We start from the raw sequence: 18,427 nt of genomic DNA, 5'->3' as shown, positions 1-18,427 counted from the left end.
AAAGTGCCATAGAAGCCCATACGCGTTGCCATGGCTGCTTGGATGGATGGATGGATGGATGGATACGCTGTTTTATATAAATTTTATTTTTCAAATTAGTTTTTTTCTCACGCTACTACCACAGTAATATATTACTGTTCAGTGTTCTCTTCAAGCTGTTGCGATATGCAACATATACGTCGTACTTCTTTTGCTAGCAGCGAGCTAGCACCTCATGTCTGCCGTGACCCGCCCACTAGCGACTTGCGCTTATGCAGGCACAATATGTGTAATAAGTTCTGAGCTGCTGAAATAAAGATGTATGTATGTATGTATGTATGTATGTATGTATGTATGTATGGTATGTATGTATGTATGTATGTATGTATGTATGTATGTATGTATGTATGTATGTATGTATGTATGTATGTATGTATGTATGTATGTATGTTAAAAGCGTTCACTTTGGAACGGGGCGGGTGGTTGCGCCACCAAGATTTTGCTATTTTATTGACTAATGTCCTACTTATGCTAGAAAGAAAAAAAACTATGAATTCTAAAAACCAAACTTTCTGAACACCTTCTGCGAATTTTTTTTGTACGCCTCCGTTGTTCGTTGTTACCCTACTTTTCTTCCACGATTCTTCCAATCGCCTCTTACTAATCTCTATTTCGGACACGTTTACTTTTCGCCTGCTCTTGCTGAACCCAAGGGCTTCAAGGAGGCCAGAGGTGCCGGAAACGACCACTGAAAAAAAACCTTCACATTCTAACAAAACATGCTCCATCGTTTCCCGAGCTTTACTGCAGCAAGCACATGCTTCTTCTTCCTTCTTATATCTAGCTTTGTAAGTGCGTATTCTAAGGCATCCCGATCTCGCTTCGAAATGTGAGCTTCCCTTTGAGTTATCATAAATTGTTTCTTTCCTGATTTCGTTTGTCCTCTTAAGTATTTACTCATACCAGGTTTCTTTTCCATTGCCGTTACCCATGAGATTATATCAGCCTCTCTGATTTTCCACTTGACGTTCTTTGTTGCCATGTTGCTTGCCACACAGGTCGCATACTTGCTGGTAATCTTCCTAGTTCTTTTTTTCCGCTCTGAATACATGTTCTTCCAGTACAAATACCTCAAAACTCTGCCAGCTTATTTACTTTCTTCCACATTCCTCAGCCATTCTTTACAATCAATTATCTTGTGAGCTTCCCTCACTTCAAATCTAGTCCAGCCCATGTCGCCCTGCACAGCTTCCTTTGTAGTCTTCCCGAGAGCGCCCGACGCAATGCGACCCACTGACCTATGGTTCCCATCGTGTCCTGATTGTGCCCCTGATTTCAAGAAAACAACTGCATTTTCAAATGTAAGGCCTGAAACCATTCCACCTTTCCACATACCCAGGAGTACCTCCTACCTACTGTATCCCCATATTGCTCTGTTTGATTCTGGTCGCACTTCTCTTCCCCTTTACTGTTATTTTTTTATCCTGTGTTTCCATATATCTATGCATTCATTTATCCATACACCAACGTATTTGTATCCTTTTACCCGAGGTATTTCCTGGCCCTGTGTTGACACTGTCTGTTCACTGTTTTCATTGAATATATAACAGCTGATTTTTAACACTAAATTTCAAACCTATATTCTCGCCTTTTCTGTCCACGGATATTAGCCAGACATTGCATATCACTTTGATTGTGAGCTATGAGCAAAGCGAGGACAAGGTGGAAGCAGGAGCCAACGTTTAGCCAAGTGGACTTGTCTTGACTTGTCCACTTGCCGAAACGTTGGCTCCTGCTATCACCTTGATCTCGTTTTGCTCATCTCTTGAATTTCCATCTCCCGTCTTCCCCTTGTTTTGCTTGTAAGCTAGCAGCATAGTGTTGTCCGCATGAAACAAACCTGAAAGCTGCTGATCTACCACTGTAACTTCCTGTTTGTATGAGAGATTAGACGCGATATTGCTTCCCTCCAGCGCCCTTTCCATCTTTATCATGTATATCATTAACAGGAGTGGGGATAAAGGCCAACCCTACCAGTACTTGATATCGACTTGCTCCTCACACCTTATCCCTTCCCATTCGACGAAAACGACATTTTCTAGGTAGATATCTCTCAAAAGCTGTATACAATCGTCGCCTAAGCCTTTCCGTTCCAGAATATGCCATGAAATGTTGCAGTCTACGTCGTCATACGCTCCTGTAACGTCTAAAAAGGCCCCATATAACGGTCTCCTTTATACTATAGATATTTCAATAAACAGAGTAATTACACGTAACTTATCATCCAGACGTGTACCTATTCTGAAAACATTTTCAAGTTCTCCCAAATGGCCGTAATTCTCTGCCCATAGTTGCAGCTTTAATTTAATTGCCTGCATTGCTAACCTGTATTACTTCACGTCGCATCGATCATGCTTACAAAGTTAACCCTATCTCTGCGCTGACCGAAAAGTACTATAAGTCACCTTTAACCTTATCAATAAGAAAATGGAATACCTTACCCTTCAGAATTACCACGATAACACAGTCTTCCTGATTTCATTCAGCAGCGCTATCGTAATTAGAATCCTATCACTTAATGTGGCCAGATGCTGCTGTTAGGGAACTACAAAGGTATCTGCAATGTCGGTCCTATACACGACGCCCACTCTGTACTCACGTTGTGCATTGTGCTGCAGTCGTTGAGAGGCACAGGGAGCGTGTAAAGCCGCGAGCCGTCTCCCCGGATGCGGCAGTTGTCGCGCTTGTCGCCAGCGTGCACCACGCCCCGGAAGGGCTGCGTGAAGTTGATGCGCACCAAGAACCGCTCCGGCTCACACGTCAGCACCACTGCAGAAACACTCATGGCGTCACAAGCGGGTGGAGTCTGCCGGTACACGCAAGAAGCTTCTACGTGCTCGACCACGGCGAAGTTTTACAAGAATATGCAACCACATCTCTACCAAGGCGAGTGTACAACCAGAATGTTTATGCTGAAAAATAATCGTCTCTGTGGTTTCTGTTTAAACACAGTCAGGAGTTTTGGACACGGAGTTACGCTCACCTGTTGTGCCAGCATGGATCACTCTTTTCTTATCTGCAATCTGCAAATATGGCGACTGGTTTCTTAATTTCGTTATTCTCCTGGAAATTCATTTCAGGCCGTTGTAGTTCACGGCTCGGCCCCGTGCGCTATATCCATTGCATTGTGCTACGATGGCACGGCCCTTCATTGATATAAATCAGAGGTAACTTTTTGTCTTCGAAACTCCCCTTCATGTGTGTAACGTAGGGTATGCACCATTGACTCTGTAACTTTACCATAGGCTGCTGCGTCTGCTATCGATGAGTGTAACGTCAAGCTTCATTTTACCCACGGTATTGCAAACGAAAAAAGAAAAGACGAAGGCTGTGTTGAGCACCTACGTTTCTCTCGTTTTGTGCTTACACAAATGACTCGGTTTATTCACTACAGCCGCTGAGTCATCGCCGTTTTTACTCTGCCACAGAAGTTCTGCTTCTCAAGAATAACCTTTCAGTGTCTGTTCCTTGTGACTGCCTTCTGACCTCAGTTTCTTAGGTTTTCTGGTATAGTCTTATTCACGCTTGCACACGCAGATGGCCCCAAATGTTAAATGCAATCTCTATACATAATGCGATATGGAGCCTATTCGGTGTTGAATCTTGTTAATGTGAATGGTATTGTTTAAGATTCTTTAAGCACATTCCAGTATCTATCTATCTATCTATCTATCTATCTATCTATCTATCTATCTATCTATCTATCTATCTATCTATCTATCTATCTATCTATCTATCTATCTATCTATCTATCTATCTATCTATCTATCTATCTATCTATCTATTCTCTGTCTGTCTGTCTGCCTGTAACAGTGTTCCTCACACCTCGCCAACTTGGTTGACTTGCAAGTAGATGGCGTAATGAACAGAGGATCGAACTGCTGCGCTGAGGGAGCCGGCTTCCAAAGCAACCATCGGACCAACTTGAGCCACTAGGTATGTACCAGTAGATATCTGCCGCTTTTCATTGACGAAAAAAAATAATTTCAAAAATTTTCCAGCGCTGGGCAGAATTGAACCAGCGTCATACATGTCGCGATAATCTTATCTGAAGGACAGTTTTATGTCGCTCCATGTATTGTTCAAAAGTGGTAGACAAGTCTACAACGTCATCTAAGTACACGAGACACGATTGTCACTTAAGACCAGATAAGACAATGTCTAGCATTAGTTGAGAAGTTGGAGGCGCAGAACACAAGCTGAATGCGGGGACCTTAAACTCATAGAGGCCGTCCGGTTGAATAAAGGCAGTCTTTTAACGGTTGCGCTCATCCACTTCAATCTTTCAGTAGCCACTGCGCAAGTCCATGCACGAAAAAATTTATGCAGATCCCATACACTGTGGGAATTGATCTAAGCGAGGCTTTCTATGCTGTTTCCTTTGACAATAATTAGCGATGACGTTGACAGAGAGTGTTTAATTTCTTTAACATTTTGTCCAACACGAGAGTGATAAGTTGATGTTAAACGTGTTTTTGCGTGCAGTATTGCTGTTTGTCTGCGTAGTACACAAAACTCAAAGGGGGAGGTATTTGTTGAGATGTTGTGGTGCGCCAAATTTCATAACCTCTGAGAGGGTTTGGCGTTGTTATTGCTTCACATGGCACATCGCATCGCGGCACAGGCACTAAACTTGAATTGGATTATGGGGCTGTATGCGCCAAAATCACAATCGAATTATGAGGCAGGCCGTAGTGGCGAACTCCCAATTAATTTTGACACCGTGGTGTTCTTTAACGGGCCCCTATATTTAAGTGCACGAGCGTTTTTTATTTCGCCCCCGTCGAAATGCTGCTGCCGCAGTCGGTATCAAATCCACGACCTCGAGCAATGCCAGAGCCGCGAAGCTACCGCGGCGGGCACAGAAGTGTTGATTTGACGTGCGACCGCTTCCGCGGTGTCGCCTAGACCCTGCGGTGCGCTTTACTTAAAGCGGCTCTGCTTCTGCGCGCCCCGCGTAAGTTGTCCGCTAGACATATTTGCATGGTTTTATTTTTCAGAAATAGCAGAAACGTACTGTACCGTACCTTGAACTCAAGTTTATCCAGGTTCCCCACTACCGCTGTCGTGTCTATAGTAGTAGCGTTTCCTTGCCTCCTCACGCCGGGCTCGCATCAATGGCACTGACAGTCTTTGCGTCATGGGTGCTGCTCACCGGCAGTTCTATCAAAGACGCACAGTCTTGTGGTGCATCGAGCTGTTTCAAGTGCGCTATTGCAGCGCGCTGAGCCACATGCTGGAATTCTCCACTTAAACTCGTCACCATGATCGCCGTTTGTTAGCAGTGCAGTTGAACAACACCTCTTGCTACGCAGAGCTGTCTACCCAGCAAGACGGAAACGTTCCCTTCAGCGATTTTGATCGGACTCGCACTCGGGGACAACGAAAATGCTACTCTGTGTTTGTAGTGCTCCTGTGCGATCAGCGACACGCAATGCTGTTGGTTGCAGGATGGGAGGACTAGGTCCCGCAGATGTATGACGGCTCGATATTCCCAAAGGAAATCCACCCGCAAGATTATTTCCCGCTAACAATGCGGCCGTGCGACGAATGAGCATCTGGCCGTGCATCGCCCTGTTCGTGTTACACGATGACCAGCGGCTGTGCACATCCGGGAACCCACCGCGTACCTTCCGAAATGCAGCTGCGAATGTGCTACTCACAACAGCGGCACCGGTGTCGACGAGAGCAGTTATTTAATGGCCATCAACCGAGATGGTAATACCAGCGCAAACTTCGGTATCAGGTGAGATCACGGGAATTGGTTCGTCGCTTGTGGGTTGCGCTTCGGTCACGTGTTGCGTCGAGGGAGTAAATTTGACAGTTTCACAGACAGCGGCCTCACTCCCTGAGGTCGTTGTTCCTAGTTTTCCCGAGACGGACGGGATACACTGCAGCCGAAGGAATTGAAGGAGGTAGTGTTTCGGCTAGGGGGCACAATACGCCTAGGACATGGTGATAGAGACTGCCGTGGAACTGCAAGGTGATCACACCCTGCCCACACGCGCTTCGATTTCGTGAGCGCGCTGGCCGTAGCGCGCGTCCGGGTGAAAGCCATTCGACGGAACGTACCGTCATGGTAGCAGTGTTGAGCGTCCCCGAAGGGCGATTGCCGGTCGTGCACCACACATCTCTCTTCCTCATGTGCACTCGTTGGTCACTGCATGTAGCCGCACACGGAATTGCGGTGCTTGGAAACCACGGTGCTGCCTGTCCCGCGGGAGATGAGAAACTGACTGCAATTGGCACTGACGCACGCGCCGTTTCGATGTAAGTGATCAAGGGTGGTGCCTAAGGTTGCATCACCTGCCACATCTTGCGAATTTTAACGTTTTTAACGATTACTTCATAAATGTTGGTTCTAGCCTTACTAGTCCATTCCCACTGCAGCTATCTACTTCACCTGTCCCTAAAACTGCAAGTAATAACTTCTATTTTGATAAAATTTCTGTGGAAGATTTAAGATATGTGGTCAGTAGGATGGCAGTAAATAAAGCAGCGGGTCTTGATAGAATCCAGATGCGGGTAATAAAAGAAAACATTGATATCATTGGTCCTTAACTTTACCAACTGTTCAATGACTCCATTGAAGATAGCTGTTACCCAGTTATACTCAAAGTTGCAAAGGTGGTTCCCATATATAAAGATAGAGATCCAAACCACCCAGGTAGTTACCGGCCAATATCAATACTGAGTGTGCGCAACACTCTCTTCGAAAAGCTAATTGCGCAACAGGTTAAAAATTAGATTAAAGAGAGTAATATTATTACACCTCAGCAGCCCGGTTTTGTAGATAATAGATTTACTTCCGCGGCTATACTGACTTTATCCCATGCTCTTAATTCCGCGATGCGTGCAAATAAGACAGCTGTCGTTATTTTCGCGGATATTAAAAAGGCATTCAACACCGTTTATCATCCCATCTTGCTGCACAAATTAGAAAGCTATGGCTTGACAGAGAGCTCACTTAAATTCTTTAGTAGTTATTTATCCTCCCGAAAGCAAATAGCACTTATTAATGATTTCATGTCACATGTTAAAGAAATAACTTGCGGTGTACCACACGTCTCTGTTATGGGTGCCATATTGTTTTCACTTTACACAAATGATCTCCCACAGGCTCTTCTCTCTTCACAATGAATAATGTATGCAGATGACGTCGCTCTTATTGTTACCGGATAATCTCTTCCGGTAATTCAAACCACAATAATGAGTACACTGAAAAACTTGTCTTCTTGTTTTTTTTTAAATCACTCAACACTTAATGTAGACAAGACTAAGTATGTCATTTTTCACTCTAGGTACAAGACCACCAACACTTTATTTACACTTGCTCTCGGTAGCTCGTTAATACAGCCAGTTTCGCTTTTTAAGTACCTTATAGTCACTTTTGATAGTCGCTTACATTGGAAAGAACAAATTACCAAAGTATGTAAAAGTATGCTGAGTCGTAACCTCAGCAGTCACGGAGGCATTACGGAATCAGGGTGTAGATGAGCCATATGTAAAAATACTGGAAGATATCTATAGCGGCTCCACAGCCACCGTAGTCCTCCATAAAGCAAGCAACAAAATCCCAATAAAGAAAGGCGTCAGGCAGGGAGATACGATATCTCCAATGCTATTCACAGCGTGTTTACAGGAGGTATTCAGAGACCTGGATTGGGAAGAATTGGGGATAAAAGTTAATGGAGAATACCTTAGTAACTTGCGATTCGCTGATGATATTGCCTTGCTTAGTAACTCAGGGGACCAATTGCAATGCATGCTCACTGACCTGGAGAGGCAAAGCAGAAGAGTGGGTCTAAAAATTAATCTGCAGAAAACTAAAGTAATGCTTAACAGTCTCGGGAGAGAACAGCAATTTACAATAGGCAGCGAGGCACTGGAAGTCGTAAGGGAATACATCTACTTAGGGCAGGTAGTGACGGCGGATCCGGATCATGAGACGGAAATAATCAGAAGAATAAGAATGGGCTGGGGTGCGTTTGGCAGGCATTCCCAAATCATGAACAGCAGGTTGCCATTATCCCTCAAGAGAAAAGTATATAATATGTGTGTCTTACCAGTACTAACCTACGGGGCAGAAACCTGGAGGCTTACGAAAAGGGTTCTACTCAAATTGAGGACGACACAACGAGCTATGGAAAGAAGAATGATAGGTGTAACGTTAAGGGATAAGAAAAGAGCAGATTGGGTGAGGGAACAAACGCGAGTTAATGACATCTTAGTTGAAATCAAGAAAAAGAAATGGGCATGGGCAGGACATGTAATGAGGAGGGAAGATAACCGATGGTCATTAAGGGTTACGGAATGGATCCCAAGGGAAGGGAAGCGTAGTAGGGGGCGGCAGAAAGTTAGGTGGGCGGATGAGATTAAGAAGTTTGCAGGGACGGCATGGCCACAATTAGTACATGACCGGGGTTGTTGGAGAAGCATGGGAGAGGCCTTTGCCCTGCAGTGGGCGCAACCAGGCTGATGATGATGATGATGATGATGATGTAAAAAATTGGCCTTTGGATGCTACGGGCTCATTAAGACGAGGTATTATTTTCCGTACGACATACGACGCTCCCTCTACTATGCTTTCTGTCATTCACATATCAAGTACTGTTGTGAAACTTGGGGTCAAACATAGAAAACCTACTTATCGCCGTTACTTCGTCTGCAAAAATGAGCATTGGCCGCGATAACTACTAATCCGAGTCATTCCGGGAGCAACGTTTTCCATGATAATAATGTACTATCGTTTTGGTCCTTGCGCAACTATAGATCTTCGCTCTGGATCAACGCTATAATAAACACTAATTCTGCCTTTCCGTTAAGCCTCTTCGTTTTACCCTGTCGTAGTACAAGGCAAGCATCCAACTGCAATTTTAACCTGCCCAAATGTAACACTGTATATGGTGAACGCCTGATCGAGTTCAGTGGAGTCAAAATAGGGAACGAAGTACCGATAGAAGTTAAAGCCACGAAAAATTTTAAAATGACCACTAACTTGCACTACAAGTGTAATGAAACTCTGTCTGAAACTCTTATTGGAATTTTCTTTTTGCGTCATATTTTTCTCTTTGATTCGCTGTGTATTTTGTAAACATGTTCTATTACAGTTGTGTAATATAGTGTTGCATACATCTCAATTATTGTTCAGCCCTTCACGCTCTGCGGCTGAATTGCTTGTAATTTTTGTACGGGACCGGCCACTAGCCTTTGCAGCTATTGTTCCAAACAGTGTTTTGTACATAATTCATCTTTTATTGAATAAAGGTTCACAGTATTAAAAAACGCATCTGTAATTGCAGTCACATTCGCATGAGATTTCGCTGCTTCCAATTTTTGGAGTTTTTCCTTTACCCCATGCCGTACAGTGTCTGTGAGGCTTTCGTTTTCGTTTCCGGTCACGATGGAGCAGGTGGTGGCTGTGAGACGCTCATATTGCGATGACCGATGCCGAAGCATTCTCTCCATGGTTGTCGCATCACGAGGGAATTCCGCTACAGTGGCAGCAGGTTTACGCACGACACCTACTCCACACATGAAGAGCCACACGTCAAGAGCCAACTCTTCAACTCCACACGTCAAGAGCTATAGGAAAAATAGGCAACGCCCTCGTTTGGCCTCTGGTTTCGTCACTTGATCTGCTTGTTCTTTCCTTTCAGCGCTACTGTAAGTGTCGCAAAGCCGTCACAGAAATTCCTGCCAATTCGTCAGAGACGATTTGTGGTTCTCATACCATATGCGCGGTGAATCCTCAGTGCAAAATAGACGTACCGGATCTTCTTGGTGTCGGCCCAATCACTGAAGCTGGCGACTCGTTTGAAGTCATCCAACCAATCTTCTACGTCCTCGAATGCATCGCCGCGGAAAGATCGGGGCGTACGTGACGCACAAGAAATCCACGGGACAGGCGCAGTTTGGGTCTTTTGCGTCTGGCATGCTGTATTGGTGGACATTCTTCTCGATGAACTTGCCAGCAGGTTAAACTCAGATGGCAGTCCCTGCAAGCGACGGCTTCTTGAGGCGACTTGGGGTGAGAAGGCTGGTGGCGTCTGCAGCTCCGGGTTCAGATCGCCTATGGTGTCACCTAGGCCTAGAAGCTCTTCTACCAGTTTGTCGCGGGATGAAAAGCGAGAGAAGTTCACTGGCAGGAAACAGCACCTTTACAGAGTATGATGATGATAAAGCCTCAATTAACAGCACAAACCCACCATGCGGGATAGGCCACGAATCGGGTGGTAATATGATTGAAAAATAAAATAAATTAGTTCATAAATAAATAACACAAAAAATGCAAATAAATGAATAACCCAAGATGAAAAATAAACTATTATTACATGAGATAGTGATCAATACGATAGTCAGCCTTGCCTTGATAGGAATACTAGCAAAAACTTCTTACTGTAATACATAAAGTAAAGGGTATACTTAAACATGAGCAAGTTAAATTTTGATTATTAATAATAATAAGATTGTAACGGTGAATTATTCCTTTTACTTTCACCATGTACATCATCAACAGCAATGGAGATAAAGGGCACCCCTGCCTCAGTCCCTTGTTGATATCAACTTTCTCCTCGCTCCTCATCCCATCCCGTTCAACGCAAAGGGTAGTTTCTAGGTAAATCTCTCTCAAAAGCTGTAGGCAATCGTCACCTAAACCTTCCCCTTCCAGAATATTCCACAAGATGTTACGGCCTACGTTGTCATAGGCTCCTGTAATGTCTAAAAAGGCCACATATAACGGTCTGCTGGCCTCCACTGGCACCACTGGCCTCCTTGAAGCCCTTGGGTTCAGCGAGAGCAGTGGAAAAGTAAACACGTGCGCAATAGGGATTAGTAATAGGCGGTTGAAGGATTGGTGGAAGAAAAGTAGGGAAACGACAAAAAACGGAGACGTCAAAACGCACAGTTCGCAATAGGGGATCAGAAAATTTGGTTGTAGGAGTTCATAGTGTTTTTTTTTCTTGTTTAACCTAGGTAGGACATTAGGCAGTATAATAGCAAGAGCTTGGTGGCGCAACCCATCGCCCCATTCCACAGGGGACGCTCAAAACATCCATCCATTCCATCCATCCATGCTGTAGTGGAGACTGAGTAGTAGCGTGAGATTTTATGGCGGATGGACGTGTTTTTCCAGGGCTGCGTGACTGCGACGAAATCATAAGTTTTCTGTGCATGCTTTGAGCTTGCTTCTGTTTTAATTTGCAGATTTTTTACGCTTTGAATATTAATTGGGTATTTTCGTTTTTTTCCTCTCTCTTTTTCAGTGTGCGCGGGTGTGTTTCGTGTATATGTGGTTTTGGAGGAGAGTCAGAGAGTCCTTTCGCGAAACTTCCTTTAGCATGTGCAACTGGGTGGGACGAGTCTTTATGGCCTTTAAATAGTAGCTTGGAAGTGGCAAAACAAGTGACTATTAGCGGTTTTACTGTGTCTGCTTTGGTATCAGTAATATTGCTTTGGCAAAAAAGTGCGAGCGTCGCCGCGTGGTTCAACATGTGCGAAAACATGGCATACCATAAGTCTGTGTGGCATTGATTGCTTTTAAAGCATTGGTAAGAATTACTTTGCGGCATTTTAATGATTTAGGTACTGTGCGTATCAGTTTTTTGCTAGAAGGCACGTACTCTGCATTATTACAGTATTATAGTATATGCATTAGATGAAAACCGTGCAATACATGGCAAGAAAGCGGGGAAAGCATGCAGTGTGCAGGGGGTCCCTCAAGGCAGACTAGGGAACGGATGAGAATGTAGACGGAATCGAGTCAATCGGCCCACACTGTGGTGTCGGTGCTAGGGTGAAGAAAACAAAGGCTTTCAAGCATAAGCTTGTCAAACAGGTCGAAGAGCTCAAAATGAGCTAAATACGGAGCGTGATGCACGGAAGGTAATGGAAAAAAGCCTTCAAGCAGCAGAGTAAAAATGGAACACTGCCGCAATTGTGAACGAGAATGGTCCTGACAATAAAATGCAGTACCCCGACGTGACACGAGAGGGAGTGCCAGCAAAGTATGTGGGATGCGTGCAACGTGGCGAAGAGGTAGCTGGAAACAGCGGCACTTGCCTTGAAGTCGCCACGCGAAAAAAAGCAGGAGAGCAGGGGTGAATGCCACTTGTCGGGTGCGAATCACGAGGAAAAGGACCAAGGGAAGCAGGGAGAGGTAGGAGAGAGTGAAATGGTGATTATCGCCGGCAACTCAAACCTGGCTAGGGGCTTAGAAGCAATTGTGGAGAGGGTGAAAGGCGATAAAAGAGTGGCGGTAGGGACATTTCCAAGGCGGACACTAGGTTCTGTCATAGAGCGAGGAAAAGCAAAGCTCGCGAAAAATGCCCACGTGCACAAACTTGTCATAGTAGCAGGTGCGCTCAATGACGTCCTAAACAGGAAAGGGACAGGGCTAGCCCAGTGCTTGGCAAAGGGGGTGGACAACTTGCGCGAGCTATCCCCTCAGGTGCAGATCGTTGTGCGCACGGTACCGGAGGTGCCTGTACGTGACAGTCACGTACAAAACAGCCGTAGTGGCTGCTAATAAGGCGATATCGAAAATGAACTGAGAGAAAGGTTTCGAGGTTGTCGAAGTAAACAGGGAAGTGAGAAGGTGTAGTGCTTTCGAACTAAACGGGATCCACTTCAGTTTCAGGCTTCGATGAGAATTGGGCTGGTGAATTGCTGGTTGCGCTGTTGCTTTTTAGGGGGCCTACGGGCGCTCAGGAGGCCAGAGTAGGCAGTAGAAGGTCACCTAGAGGATCCTCAAAATAGCATCGCCGTTAATAACAGAACGAGGTGGAGGAAAAGAAAGAGAGCTTGCCGTGCAACAGGCTATATCAACATGCCGGGTGGCAGAAGAAAGGAGAAGTGGGCAGAAATTGAGGAGCAGTTAACTAGAGAACAAATAGGGGTGTATCCGGTTACAGAAACGCACTTTAGAAACCCGGAAGAAGCGCCATCGATTGAGAATTATGTTTGGGAAGGGTGCAACAAAACTATGTTGGCAAGAAAAAGAGGGGAAGTCGGAATGCTCATCCATCAGGGAGCCAAATGGGAAAGAGTAAATTTCAAATGTCAAGTGCATTTTTGGGTATCACGGTACAATGAGTGGAGAAAAAGCTTGGCTGGGTGTAACGTATCTGTAGACCGGAAATAATTGCACAGAGAAGATTAAAGAGTTACTGGAATGCATAAGTGCTGATATTAAGGGTTTCGGGAATGATGCTGAAATTATCCCATTATGTGACATGAATGCCCACATACAGGATTTAGATGGCTATACTGACAACAACGGGAAATCAATGCTAGATCTTTGTGAGCGACATAACCACATTATCGTGAATACAGGGCCTAAGTGTGAAGAGCAGATCATGTGCGAAGTCGGAAACTGGCCGTCGATCATTGATTACTGTCTGATGATAGAAGGATTTCATGATAAGTTGAGAGTAATGCTCATTGACGAGGAAAGGTATAGCAGCATAGGGAGTGACCATAAACGCATCATTTTGAAAATAGGACATGTAGTTGGCAAAGAGAGCAAGGAGTGCAAAATTGCCCCTCCAAATGTCAACGCTGAAAAAAATAACAAATATAGTCACAAGAGTCCAGGAAGAACTTTTCAATGACCGAGTAAGGAGTGGAAGCATTGTGAGTTTCTAAATGCAATACGGACAGAAATACGGAAAGAGAAACAACATGTTCGTTGGAAAGGAAAAAAGAAACCGAAAATTTGATGGAACAGGGAGATACGAGAAGCGATCGCCGAACGACAGAAGGCATCCCGAGAGCACAGGCAGGCAAAAAAGGCGCAGTTGACACAGGATGAAGTAGCCAGTAAATGGAAAATATACTGGTTGAAAAAGTATATCGTTCAAATACTGGTGCAAGCAAAGATAAAAGCTGAAAGTGAACGTTGGTTGTCAGAAATACGTTAGATAAAGGAGGCCGCTCCTCGAATATTTTGTAACCAAATAAAGTTACCTGGCAGGAAGTCAGCAATGATACAACAACATATCCTAGACGAAGATGAAAACAAACTGGAAGATTTTCCTAGCTTTACTTTGTGGCACAATATACATTTCTTGAAAAGGGACAGAAGAAAGGAAGGCAGTGAAGCGCCAAACTACCAATTGTTTAATGACAGCCTGAACAAACGAATGGAATAAAAAACAACTTCCGCTCATGCGCGGGGAGCCAAGCTGTGACAGAACAACATGGCCATGACAACATACTTTGCATAAAGCACATTTCTGCGGAATATAATAAGATAGATGTATCGCTCACACAATCAGACCCTTCATTTTTAATATAAAACGCTACCAACAACTCCCTTGCAGTTTGGTCCCTACTTTTACCAAGAATTTGTTCAAAGCATGGCGTACAACGACAGGCTTTACAGTGCGCAGGAAGATGCGCCTTGTCACACTTACCGATACTATTAGCGTACTCCCTCAGTCTGTCATTAATACTACGTCCCGTTTGTCCGACGTATGACTTGCCGAAATCTAGAGGTATCTCGTAGACCACCCCTTCAACACAATCCCTGAAATGTTTGGCATGTTGCTTTTGGCAGCCCCACGGCCCCTCGCGTGTGATCCGGGGACAGAATTCAGCTAACTTGTTGGGAGTTGAAAAGACAACCGGAATGCCATGTCTGGTAGCTACCTTCTTGAGGTTATGGCTCACACGGTGCACATAAGGTACTACTTCTGGTTATACTCACTTCCTTTCCTTCGAGTGCGTTTTCCCACTCGCAGCGGTCGTTTTTAGCTTCTGTAGGAGGGACTCGACCACGGCATTTAAGACAGACTGACGGTAGCCTGCTTTTAGAAGTCTCTGAAGTTGATGCAAAACCTCGCCTGCATCACATGCACACATGACTTGCGCAGAGCCGATTCCAGGCGAAGTAAGGTGATTCCACGCTTCACAGTCTTAGAGTGCGTTGAGTCGTATTGTAGCAATCCTTTTTTACCTCGAGGGGGTACGCACAGCAAACGCAAGTGCAAGGTTAAGGCCTAAAAACTGCAACGAACTGTCCTTCTGAAGCTCGTTAGTAAAAGTAAGTCATTTTGCGTTTGCTCTAAAAACATCTAAAAACTGCTCAACCATTTCATGGCATGGCAAGGGGTATCCATTGTCAATAAGAACTAAAAATTATCAACGTGTCTAAAAACTTTAAGATAATTAGGATGAGTTGAAGTAAAGACACATTGTAGTGCGTGGTCAAAGTAGGACAAAAAGATGTCACATAAAATGGGTGCTACACGTGAACCAATGCGGATGCCCTCTATCTGCAAAAATATGCCATGTTCAAAAGTTACAAAGGTGCGGTTGAAATAAGCTTCCAAGAGGGCAACGAAATTCGAAGCCGACATCTCCATTTTAGACACAAAATTAGCTTCGCCACTTTCATCAATGCACTGTTTAACGGCTTTTAGAAGCTCAGGATGCGGAACCGAGTAAAAAAGGTTATTTACATCTACAGAAAACATATAGCCTATTTCTTGGCCGCCACGGAAATATTCAAGAACTTCATGCGAGTTTCTAGTCAAGAAAGGGTCATTGAGTTGAAATAGCTGGAGGAATTTCAGCAAAAAACTACTGACTTGATATTGCCACGTGACCCGTTCACTAATAATCGTTCGAAACGGCACGTCAATCTTATCTCAATCTTATCTGAATGTTGGTTCAATTGTACCCCAATTGTACCCCAAGAAGCAGCACGCCAAACATTTCAGGGACTGTGTTGAAGGGGTCGTCTACGAGATACCCCTAGGTTTCGGCAAGTCATACGTCAGCCAAACGGGACGTTGTATTAATGACAGACTGAGGGAGCATGCTAATAGTATAGGTAAGTGTGACAAGGTGCATCTTCCTGCGCACTGTAGAGCCTGTCGTTGTACGCCATGCTTTGAACAAGTTCTTGGTAAAAGTAGGGACCAAACTGCAAGGGAGCTGTTGGAAGCATTCTATATTTAAAAGAAAGGGTCTGATTGTGTCAGCGATACATCTATCGTATTATATTCCGCAGAAATGTGCTTTATCCAAAGTATGTTGTCATGACCATGTTGTTCTGTCACACCTGGCTCCCTGCGCATGAGCGGAAGTTGTCTTTTATTTTATACGTTTGTTCAGGCCGTCATTAAACAGTTGGTAGTCTGGCGCTTCACTGCCTTCCTTTCTTCTTTCCCTTTTCAAGAAATGTATTTTGCGCCACAAAGTAAAGATAGGAAATCTAAGCACGAACTTGCCCAAGAAGAAGTCCTTTTTGAAACTAGAAAGGGAAGCGGCATTAAATTACATCCCAAAAATAACAGCCGAATGTTTCCAAGTCAATGACGAGGTTGTATTTGAAGACAAAAAAGAGCATGAAAGGGAACCAGATGGAAAAGGAGCTGGAGCTGACAAATTGCAGTAAATATTCTGTAGGGGTGAGTTGTTACATGTCCAGTAAAAGAGAAAGCGCAAACAAGGGAGAAAGAACTCGCTCGTATAGACCGTTGACCATTACATTGGTAATATACAGGTGAAGGATGCAGGCATTAATGGCATTTTCGGAGAATTTCAGAATAGCTTCAGAATAGGTAGGTGTTTGGATGATAACTTATTTGTTCTTATTCAGTGTATATAAATATCAAGGGTAGAAAGCAGACCGTTATACGCGTCCTTTCTTGACATTACAGGGGCGTATGACAAGCTAGACCGCAACATATTGTGGGATATTCTGGAAGGGGATGGCTTAGGCGACGACTGTCTACAGCTTTGGGAAAGATTTACCTAGAAAATACGGTTTGCGTTGAGAAAGTTATCAACAAGGGGCTGAGGCAGGGGTGCCCTTTATCCCCACTGCTGTTTATGATGTACATGGTGAGGATGGAGAGGGCGCTAGAACGAAGTAACACCGGGTTAATCTCTCGTACAAACAGGCGGGTACAGTAGTAGACCAGTACCTTCTAGATTTATTTTATGCGGACGACATTGTCTAGCTAACAAGCAAAGTGATTTTCAACGTTTGGCTAATATCTGTGGACAGGAAGGTGAGAATTTAGGTTTGAAATTTAGCGTTAGAAAATCAGGTGTTATAGTATTCAATGAAACCAGTGAACAGACAGTGGCAATACAGGGCCAGAAAATACGTTGGATAAAGGAATATAAATATCTTTGAATATGGATAAACGAACGCATTAGATATATGGAAACACCGAAAAGACAATCACAGTAAAGGCGAAGCGAAATGCAGCCAAAATGAAGCACAATGAAGCATAATGGAGCGCTATGTGGATAAAATAGGTACGAGGTGCTCCGGGGTATGTGGAAATGTGTAATGGCTTCAGGACTTAGTTTTCGAAATCCGGTTGTTTGCTTTAAATCAGGAGCATAATCAAGACACGATGGGAAGCAAAGGCCAGTGGGTCGCCTCGCATTGGGCGCTCACAGGAAGACTACAAATGGAGCTGTGCAGGGTGATATGGGCTGGACAAATTTTGAAGTGACGGAAGCTCACAGTAAACTTGAATATGAAGAACGACTGAGGAATATGGAAGAAAGTAAATGGACTGGGAGCATGTTGAGGCATCTGTACAGAAAAAAACATTGATTCACTGTGGAGGAAAAGAACTAGGAAGCTTACCAGCAAGTATGTGGCCTGTAGGGTGAGCAGCGCAACAACAAAGGACATCAAGTAGAAAGTTAAAAAAATTAAATTATGGGGTTTTGCGTGCCAAAACCACTTTCTGTTTATGAGGCACGCCGTAGTGGAGGACTCCGGAAATTCCGACCACCTGGGGTTCTTTAACGTGCACCTAAATTAAGTACACGGTTATTTTCGTATTTCGCCCCCATCGAAATGCGGCCGCCGTGGCAGGGATTCGATCCTGCGACCTCGTGCTCTGCAGTCCAACACCATAGCCACTGAGCATCCACGGTGGGTGAAGTGGAAAGTCAGAGAGGCTGAAATAATCTCATGGGTGCGGCAATGGAAAAGAACACCTGCCATGCGTAAGTACTTAAGAGTAAAAAAACGAAATGAGGAAAGAAAATTTATAAGTCGAAGGCAAGCTCATTACTTTTCGAAGCGAGATCAGGATGCCTTCGAACACGCACCTATAAAGCGAGATATAAGAAGGAAGAAGAAGCATGTGCTTGCTGCGGTAAAGGTAGGGAAACGATGGAGCATCTTTTATTAGAATGTGAAGATATCTGCCCCACGGTCGACTTAGGCACCACTGGACTCTGAAGCCCTTGGGTTCAGCGGAGCAAGGGTTAAGTAGACATGCGCGATAGAGATTAGCAAGGGGCGACTGGATGTTTGGTGGAAGAAAAGAAGGGAAACCGCAAAAAAAAAAGGCGACGTACAGAAAAACGTACTTCGCAATAGGGCGCCAGAAAATTTGGTTATGGT

The 18,427-nt window shown here is 44.4% G+C and overlaps 1 protein-coding gene across 6 annotated transcripts in view; it reads right to left on the bottom strand.

Annotated features, from left to right (window-relative positions):
- The window catches only part of LOC142566751 (uncharacterized), a 126,181-nt gene that overhangs the window by 34,448 nt on the left and 73,306 nt on the right, over nt 1-18,427 (bottom strand). For 5 of the 6 annotated variants that reach the window (XM_075677634.1, XM_075677636.1, XM_075677635.1 and 2 more), the window contains exon 3: nt 2,639-2,808. The exons of the other annotated variant lie outside the window; for it this stretch is intronic. In XM_075677634.1, coding sequence (XP_075533749.1) covers nt 2,639-2,808 — 170 coding nt within the window. The remainder of the gene's footprint in view (nt 1-2,638; nt 2,809-18,427) is intronic. 6 annotated transcript variants of the gene reach the window in all.

This window comes from Dermacentor variabilis, unplaced genomic scaffold (genome assembly GCF_050947875.1).
Source record: "Dermacentor variabilis isolate Ectoservices unplaced genomic scaffold, ASM5094787v1 scaffold_13, whole genome shotgun sequence".
Lineage (NCBI taxonomy): Eukaryota > Metazoa > Arthropoda > Arachnida > Ixodida > Ixodidae > Dermacentor > Dermacentor variabilis.
This window is presented reverse-complemented; position numbering and strand designations above follow the sequence as displayed.